Source organism: Montipora foliosa, chromosome 8, assembly GCF_036669935.1.
Source record: "Montipora foliosa isolate CH-2021 chromosome 8, ASM3666993v2, whole genome shotgun sequence".
Classification (NCBI taxonomy): Eukaryota; Metazoa; Cnidaria; class Anthozoa; order Scleractinia; family Acroporidae; genus Montipora; species Montipora foliosa.
Genome location: NC_090876.1, coordinates 25926081 through 25936080, shown reverse-complemented (window position 1 = coordinate 25936080; position 10000 = coordinate 25926081). Strand labels below are relative to the sequence as shown.

Genomic DNA, 10000 nt, shown 5'->3' with positions numbered 1-10000 from the left:
ACAAATAAATAAAATCATAAATAGCCAGACAACAGAGATGCAATGTTCGTAAACACAGATCCACTCAAGGTGTTCGATATCTTCTCTGAGTTTGTTAAACCCATATCCAACAGAAAAAGTTACCAGAGAATTTGCCATTTCGTTTCAAGCCACTTTGATATCCAACAGCGAGAGATGTGCATGTAATTGTTGTCGAAGTCCATGATTCGTCGCTTTTAAGATTTCAGATATTCATATATTCTACAGCTGCCCCCGCTGTTATGTGGAGTTGTACACGAGTTGTACGCAGAATTCAATTTGTTCAAGGCCCAGGTACACGAACGGCCGTTTACAAACGGAGCAGCTTTACAATAAGATAATTTTTGCCACCGTTTGAATATGTAACATACTGAAAAGGATGAAGTTTGTTAGTTCTGAATAAAGTAATGAATAACCACTGATGTTGCACGGTTTTATGTCAATGCTTTTTCCTAGATCTGGTTTTTGTAATCACAGACAGAGAATGAAATGACCAAATGAATAGTAATTAAGAAACAGGAATTGTCTTTGTGAAGGAACTGAAACGGTGTATTATTAATGACAAGTACATCAAGTGAAAAATTTGTGTAGAAAACTCTTCTGGAAACAAAATTAGAATTCAGAAATGTTTAGAGTATCCTCAATGATGCAGCTACCCATGACATGGTTTTGCATGTTGTGATAATTTATTCTATAGTTCACCAACACTTTGAAAGAACTGAAACTGATGGTCTCAAAAATCCAGTGTTAAATGGGGTTGACCGGGCTACACGACTCCCTTGTATGTGGTCTGGTTTCCTTTGCCTTTGTCATAATTTTGCTCTCTTGAGTACATGTTTGAATGAATGCCTCTTCTAGGCGGTTCCTGTAAGGTTTCATTTAGCAGTGGTTTTTGTTCTCTGACACTTTAGATTTTGATGTTTATACTGCTGGAACATAGAAAAACTGAAAAGTGGTCATCGGGAAAAGTTTGCAGAGGGTGTTGAGCAACATCTTAGAACGGAGCCATCTCCTCAAAAATGCAATTTTGGATAGGGGAGAGGAAAATATTAGATATGCAGATAGAAAGAAGTTCAGAAAGGCCTGGGTTACTGAACAGATGGTAGACAATTAAGATGGAAGAAAGGCAGAAATGGAAGAACGTGAATACAGAACACGGCAGAGCAATCTACAGGAAGCTGAACAACAAGCTTCGTAGAGAAATGGATAGAGTGCATGCTAAGTGGTGGGTGAACCAGTGCAGCGAGCTCGAAGAACCGCAAAAGTAAAGGAGCTTTGCTAGGGAGACCAAGAGAGCAAGAAACAAGAAAGCGTGTTGAGTAAGGATGGGAAATTGTTGACTGATTCAGAGGAGGTTAAAGAAAGATTTCAAGAGTATATAGGTGACCTACATATATAGAAGACCTATATGAGTAAGTTTGGGGAGTAAGGATGGCCTGGTGGTAACACTTGGCGTTGCTGAAATGTGGAAAGCAATCGGCGCAGTTGGAATTGACGCATTTGTAGAGCTTTGCTGTACTACATACTGGAGTATGGCCGGAAGACTGGCTAGAATCGGTGCTCATACCTATTGAGAAGCAAATCACAAACCACAAGATGTGAAGAGCACAGAACCATAACCTTTATGGTGCATGCCTCTAAAGTTGTTATCCACATGCTGACTGGCAGAATAGAGGATAAGGGTAATGCCTACCTTAGCAGGCGTGCTTTTGGTACTATTCTGGAATAGGAATACATGTTCTTTTGGGACCTATTCCGTTTTGTCTGTGTTTTGTCTCGGCTATCGCCTCGTGGATCCAGAGCTACTTTGACAATGTTATGACGAAATTCATTGTCAATAACAGAACATATTCATGACAAACTGACATCAATTTGTTTTTGACAATAACGAAAAGGCAGAGGGGTCAAAATTAAGTCAAAACACAAGAAGAACGCGAGACAAAAATGCAATAAACTTCAATCTGACACGAGAAATATCGCGTCATTATCACATATATTATAAATTTATGTGTCTGTCCGCTTATTGACAATAAAACTAGCCAATGAGCGTGCAAGATTTTGGCAGTCATTGTAAAATATGGCATGAAGATCAACTTAAGGGAGATGGCTCTTACCTACCAAACCGTTGCTCTGGACTCCTTCAAATAGCCATTTCTGTAATTCCTTTAACTCTACAGTTATCCTTTCTTTCCAAGTGTTTTCTATTTAACATTTCTTTGTCTGGTTCAAATCACAACCACATTTGGTAAATCACGTGACCAAAACAGTAAATGCCTAAAAACTCAGTGAGATAAATATGTTTTCCACAAATTTTTAACGCAAAAGTGTGAAAACATTCTAGCAAAAAATCTGTGGCATGGATTTTAGAAGAAATCATTTCTCAAAATAATTATGACATCATAAGGCCCTCCCTTGATACACTTTTCAAAATATCAGTTCCATTTTTTGTCGAAATAGAAATTCCATGCTACAGTTTACGAAAAATGATGGGACAGTTCCCATCTGGTGAAAAAGGTGCCTCTTCCTTTTGTTTCCTGAGAGCTTTTACCTGTTTTACACTGAAAGGCACAGCAGAGGACTGGGACTAGTTGCGCATGCGCGTTCTGATTGAAGTGATGTCACATTTCTATTGAAAAGGTTACTTAGAACCATCCATGGAACCTTTTTGCAGGGCTCTTTGACTAAAAAGCTTTCTTAACAACCATTGTCTTTCTGTAGTTAAGTGCCACCCCCCTTAAAGAAGACGAAGGTGATGAAAATCAGATTCGATCTTCCTCTAAAGAACAATTAAGCCAAGTGACACACTTCAGTTATCTTGGGATCCTGATCAGACACAGAATGGGTACTGCAAGAAAGATATCAGATCGAGAATCGCCTGGGGAAAGAGTTCTTTCTCTAATAGGAAAGAACTACTGACAAAAGTATTGAGCCTCAACCTTAAGAAGAGAATAATATTATTAATACTGTCATTTGGAAGACACTGTTGTATGGTGCCGAGTTGTGGTCCAGGAAGATATATGGAAATTGGAGAGCTGCAAGATGTGGCTTTGGACAAAAGTCCTGAACATCTCTTTATCCGACAAAGTGAGTAATGATGAAGTACTTCGATGTGACCGTAAGGAAAGATCAATGGTAAATATCATTAATAGGAGACAGAGAGCCTGGCTGGGACACTGCATCATGGTAATCTTCTCCCTCTAGTGATTGAGGGGAGAGTGGAGGGAAGGAGGCCTCCTGGGAGACCGAGAACGGGAGCGCTGGACAGAATAAGGAGCGGTAGTTCGTATGAATCAGTAAAGAGACGAGCTATGGAGCAAAAACTATAAGGAAGGACCTGCCTGTGGGAAGAGCACACACACATACTGCTGCGCGATATTTTTTCTTCCAAGAAGATAGTTTATCTTTATAATAATTATTTTAGTTTCTTGGTGTTGATTTTCTCAGTAGTAATGTGATTGTGACCTTATGGACTCACACTTTTGCATCAATTGAATTCTAGTCTCGACTGATATGTTTATTGTTGGTGGAAGTGAATGATGTTCTGCTTTTAAAGGTTTGACCCGGGCCCAGGATCATTTTGTTTTTGAGCGCCTGTGACGTTGTGCCATGTGTATCAACTAGATAGCTGGCTTTTTAAAGGCATTTCATTCCAGTTAAAATTTTATTGCATGTTACAGTAAATAACTTTATTAGTCATTTTAGTCATCAAATCGTAATGCTCTTTGCTGGTGGGGGGAAAGTTTTTCTTCTTTCAGATGCAGCCAATCATTATTTACAGGTAATTAACTTGTGGTTGTGCTTTAACTTTTGAATCCTCAGACCCAACCGAGAGGAATGGAAGGACTCTAGAAAATACAACAGACAACTTGAAAAACTATTAGCTCAGAACAACCTCAGGTGATCACATTATAAGTTTGGATTTTTAAGCCATTTCACTCTAAGGTTGGTGCAAGAAGTAGATAACATTTCATAGGTTGCAAGTTTAAGGGTGTGTTTTTTCAAACACTGCTCGATTTAGCTATAGGTCTTTAGATTAATTCTAATTAGGCCTGGTTATTTCAGCATGGGTAAAACAATGAACTCCGTTTGTGTTTCTTCTGACTGGAAATTACTGCATTAACCCGTAAAGTGCACTTTAATAAACTGCTCTGAATAGTTGTGCCAGTCAGAGGAGTTGTTTTTTTCTAATGAGAACCAATTTGATAACATCTGTGTTGTCAAGTCAATGAAGGCATGTTGACAAACCATCATTGAAGAATTTTGACCATTTCTCCTTGTGGCTTTGAAATATGGCAGTCGAACAAAAAAAGTAGTTGAGAGAAGCAATAAAGATCTTTAACTAAAGGCAACCACTCAATTCCTGTAAACTTAAAATTCACTTATCATTAACCATTCTCAAAACACGTAACTCTCAGCAAAGTGAAGCTTGCTTTTTACAAGGTGGTATTTTCTGCTGATGATTGTAAAAGCCCCTTTCTGAATATTATTTTCTGAAGTCAAATTTTCAGCCTCAAATTTCTTTTTAAAAGCATTGTTTCAAAAATTCCCTCGTTTGTTTAATATGTGTTTTTGACGTTCTCTTTAGTCCTCCTCCTAAAAAGCAAATACAAAAACAATCCTTGGACAGTGGAGGCAAGATGTCAGGACCAAGGAGATATACAACACATGTAAGACGCAAACATCGTTATATATGCGTAAAGTGCGTCTCTTTTTAACCTGATTCCATCAAACTTGAATAGCCCATTTCGAGTTGCTGTTTGGCTCGGTTTCAAACCGAGTTCTGGTGCACAAACATTCAAATGGAAATGAGTGGTGTACTTTCATGCAAATCAAACTCATTGTCGTTTGAATGGTTTAGCACCAGAACTCGTTTTGAACCAGAGGCAAACAGCAACTCGGAAATGGCCTTATACCCATTCATGATAGCCTGTCCTCTCTTTAAATTATGTACGTAAAGGCCACTATTTCTTTTATACAATGGCAACCAAAATTATGATCATATCTTAAAAGATGTCGATGTTATTTAGAACTAATTTGCTGTTTTTCTGGTGCTTAGTTTTCGTTTCTCTTATCTCAGATTGATGACATCGATTATTTGCCAATTGATGTTAGTCGAAAGTATTTGAAGGTATGTGGCATTACGCTTTAATTGCATTACTTGTGCCGACACGTTTTGCCATAGTCTTTCGCGGTTATTTCATCTCCTTCACTTCGTACAATGTGGACGAATTATCCTAAAATTGAATTTGTACGAGCGGATTCAGAGTAAAAATATAGAACGAAAGATTCGCATTTGTACGCTCACGTTGTCGTTAAAACTTCAAATTAGGTGATTTCATGTTGCTACTATGCAGAGTACAGCAATAAAATGCATGCCGCACGTGCAGCATGATTCTTTTTCCTCTTTTAACCAATCATATCATTGTTTTGTGGCGTTGTCCTAGCCGTAGCCGTAGCCGTCGTCGTTTCTTAAACTGCCAATTGTCTGCATTGTCGTACCCACATACACAATCATACAAATGTGCATGTACTTGTGCAAATACCATTGCGTGGCATAAATTGGCGTTATTTTGTAAAATGCAGGTACGTTGTGACATAAAGACATTTCGTTGTCAATAGTTTACTTAATTGCCTTTTATGTCATCATGTAGTGGTTCCTGGGTCTTCAAGGTTGCACAAAATGTACATTAGTCTCAATTAATAACTTTCATGATACAGGGGATATTTTCAAAAAGTCTGTCAAAGCAAGAAGTTCAATCAAAGTTGTATCTTCTATCATTTCTCACGAAACAAATAAGACAACCACACTTTTTTGGGGTCCAACATGTCAATGGACTCTTTCGTTATATAGTGTCGGATTTCCAAAGCTTTTCACCAAATCACCCAATGTAGGAACTCAAGAGGAAAAAAAGAAAATTCCTGCATCTTTCAAGCTTCATTTCTATGCTTTGTGTTTGGATACACAATTGCTCACTGCTGGATAATATCGTGAAGGTGCCCTTACATTTTTTTGCCACCAAGTTTCATGAACACAACATCAAAGCCAGAGAAGGTCTTAAGAGACCTAATGAAATAGAAATGGTTATTTTCTTTCTCCAGTATTTGTTGATAGAGAAACTTGTGCTTGAAGACCACAGGAAAGGAGTACTTGCTTAGTGCTTCCCCAGACACACCAAGTCATTAGGTCTTTGCTTATTGTCAATAATAGGAAGTGTGCAATGGACTACAAGTTAGTGACCTTAAACACCTAGCGGATAAAATAAGCTCTATGGAATCGTTTGCACAGTCCCATCCTGCCATGGAGAAGGTATTTTTAATGCTGCTTGTCTTAATTTATTTCGTGTTTGTGGTGTGTGGTCATACAGTACACGGCCACCTCATTAAAACAGGTCTAACAATAATTAGTATCACCCAACTAGTGGACTAATGCAAATCCTGCATTTTGATTGGCTACGCTACTAGAGGGCTATTAGTAATAGTCCTCGAGTAGCAAAATGCGTGACGTTTTCTTTCGTTTTATTCCCAAATAAATATCTTTTCAACTTGCATTTGCTAACTTTATCATTGCCTTTTCTGTCCGACTAGTTGGGTGATACTAAAACAATTAGACCCTTCGCCCTCAAGGGAAACTTGTGAATTAAACAATTAGACCCTTGAAGGCTACGGGTCTAATTGTTAATTAACAATTATTGGGCGAGGTTGAGAGAAATAGCATGATTTGTCAGTGGCGACCAGGCAGATCAATTATTCGGCTTCGACAAATAATTGATCTGCGAAACTCTGACAAATCACGATATCTTGCGATAATCGAGTTCGATAATTGTTTTATCATTCGATGACTGAGTTTGTTTTTCATAATTCCTAACAATTAAATCACTTTCTGAAAGCTCAGGAAAGGGAACTGCCATTTTCACACAAGAGCGTTGTTTCAATTTCGCATGAGCAGAATATTAATATTTGCTGCAAAACGCTTATTTGTAGGCAGTTATTTGCAGGTCGTGTGGTGGGCTCTCAGCCAATGAAAAGGAAGGAAAAAATACATCGAATGATAATGAATATTATTTAGATCATAAGATAGAAGTGATTCTCGGAGTTGTCTGGACAATTTGAGCAATTGTCTCTCATAGACAATTGAAAAACCCCGGTGCATATAAGAGACAATTGCTCAAATTGATGATGTAAGTGCAACTTTTTTCTTTCATATTGTACTGTACCAGACATCTGTCATTTTGGAAATATTTATACAGACTGTTGAAATGGTTTTCAGTTCGAAACGTATTAATGGTACAAGTACTTTTCCAGTTAACTAGTAACAATATAAAACGCTCTCTTCTGTTACCAGCTGATTGAAGATGTCATGGACGTGGTCTTCTCGGATGATTCACCAAAATTTACGGATGAAGTAATGTCCCATAGTGAGCATGAGTTGCACTGTGAAAGAGCGTGGCTCAATCTTGTTCCAGAACTCAGGATGTGGCTGAGAGAACTTTCAGAACTCAAGGGGAGTATTGTGAGCAAATTTTGTTTTTGGCTTTGTTGTCCTAAGAGTAGTATGCCACCTAGGTAATAGCAAAGTGCAGTCCTCATATCCAGGTTTTACTGTAATAAGCATTTATGGGCACTATACAATTGTATCATACTATTTTTTTTTATTTCTGCTTGGAAAGGTACTCCAATTCAGATGTACACCTCCCTGTGGTTCACAAATGCATTGACTGACTTGATTAATTTGGTTTTATTTTTAATGTATACAGGACCTCCAGGCATCAGTCAGACAACTCTCTTTGCACCTAATGCCATGGAAATCAGAAAACGCATTTACACAAGACAGCCCAGTAACAGTGCAAAATATCAAACGTGAAGTGGATGGTCTTTCTGAACAAAAACGAGCAAGTCCATTTGAAATAAGAACATTTGAAGAACCTTCAGTTGACCAACTGAAATGCATCGTTGCTCATTTTCAAAAACTCTTTGATGTAAATAGCATGGAAGGAATTTTTCCACGAATGAATGAAGTTTATATGCGTCTCGGGGAGTCCAACAATTTGATGAATAACCTTCGAGATACTCTTGGTTTAGGTAAGATGATCCAAATCCATTTTGACTTCTTTAACGTGTAACGTGTAACAATTTTTAAGCTGAGCCAACTTCACCGAATTTGCCGTATTTTTCAATGTACAGTACCATAAGAGATTTTGGCTGGAATTGCCAAACCAGTTTTATCACTTTCAACAAACTGTAGTATTTGGAAGGACTGAATCTACCCAAAAACACCCTATATTTTGAATATTTTTTAAATGCGTATATCAAAAATATTATGAACGCGGTGACCCCGATTTTTTATTGCTGGAGAGGGATTAGCACGCTACGATAAAACTCCCTGCAAAGTTTAAAAAAATTCTCTGGAATCGGCTCCAGAGAATTTTTTTAAACTTTGCAGAAAGTCTCGTCTTCGCCTGATTATCACATCTAAGCAATGAAAAATGGGGGTCACTGAGTTCGTTTTAGAGATGTAAGCGCTAAAGCACAAAAGGTAGGGAGTTTTTAGATGGTTCTTTAGGTACCATGGTAATTGATTACATCACATTAATATATGAATCATGTTATAATAATAACTTTATTTATTCACCTTTAGAAAAATGTACAGTAGATTTTCATGTAAATTAAGCATACGTAACACACGTGAATTAAGTTTACGAATGTGCACTTAATAGGTTTAAATTATCTTTGAATTAGTCTTGTTGCTCTTGGTATAAATTAGTTCGTATGTCTTTTAGTGATCTTGGTATTTTTACATTAATTTGTTGATTTGATCTGAGGCTATAGTTCCTATTTGCATGTGTACTAATAAATCCTTGATTTCTCGATTTCTTGATTTCAAGTTCTCGTTTTGTGTACTGTGATCGTCTTTCATTTGATGATGGTAGGGTTGATCTAGCAGGACAAATGATGTCCAGACTCCTGTTTTTGAGCAGATATTGGTGCTTTTTATGGTATCATAACATTGCCGTTAAGTGAAACAATGTTGTGGAGTTAATCCCACTAATAAGACATCCCCTCCAAATTGTTGAAACCTGTTTGAGCCACCTTAAATTAACTTGCTTTGTGTTAGATGTCCCAGTGCGCAATTTGCGTTCCAGTGTGGTAGTTTTTGTATGATGTGATCACTATGCTGCAGAAGGCCCATTCAAGTAGTGAAAGCTTAATGCAATCAATATGCAATGTGTCCGATTGCATCCTTGGTGCATAAATTAAACTTTCAAGTTACCTGGAAAACACTTAAGGTATCAGTATACCCCAAAATTGATAATTTTGCCAAATTTTAGTTTTTGATATTCCCAGGTACATCCCATTGAGTTCTTTTAATTGCAAAAAGTACCGCGAAAAAAGGTTTCTTTTAGACAAAGTTATAAAGGAAAAATCAATCTATGAATAAATTATCTCTAATTAGAAGCTGTCAACAAATGGCTTTATTCATCAAACTAAAATTTCATCGAATGAGGCGCACGTTTCCAGTTTGTTTACAGCGAGTTTTCATCCTTTTTCGCTGCAATTTGGCAAGAATTTTGCCCGATAATGCGGCAAAAAAACCGTGTTTTATAAAAACTTAGTTTAACAGATTATAAAAAACAAACCAGACAATTAATCAAAATTCCCCGAAACGGGTTTTTAGATCAAGGTGTGAAGAAAACGTAGGGATGTCGCTCGCTTTCTCCGATGAAATTCTGACCGGAAACGAACTCAGTTTGTGAAACTACATACTTTTGGAAAAAGATCTCTATTTTAGGAAAGGTTTCTCTTTCTTGCCTTAAGTCAACTAATAATCGGAATCTACAGTTCCTAAGCTTTCAGAAAATATATACTTTTGGGTTATACTGTTACCGTAAGTAAGGAAAAATGACAAACTGGAAGCACTGGTTATTTGCTCCTACTATCAGGCTCCTGATTTCGAACTTCAGTTCTTACATTTGGAAGGACATTG

The 10000-nt window shown here is 37.4% G+C and overlaps 1 protein-coding gene across 1 annotated transcript in view; it reads left to right on the top strand.

The window, feature by feature from the left end:
- LOC137967625 (centrosomal protein of 70 kDa-like) overlaps window positions 1-10000 on the top strand; it is a 41791-nt gene that overhangs the window by 26166 nt on the left and 5625 nt on the right. Inside the window, exons 12-17 of the mRNA XM_068814140.1 lie at window positions 3838-3915; window positions 4604-4685; window positions 5096-5146; window positions 6227-6325; window positions 7361-7520; window positions 7774-8097. Of these exons, the coding sequence (XP_068670241.1) occupies window positions 3838-3915; window positions 4604-4685; window positions 5096-5146; window positions 6227-6325; window positions 7361-7520; window positions 7774-8097 (794 nt within the window). The remainder of the gene's footprint in view (window positions 1-3837; window positions 3916-4603; window positions 4686-5095; window positions 5147-6226; window positions 6326-7360; window positions 7521-7773; window positions 8098-10000) is intronic.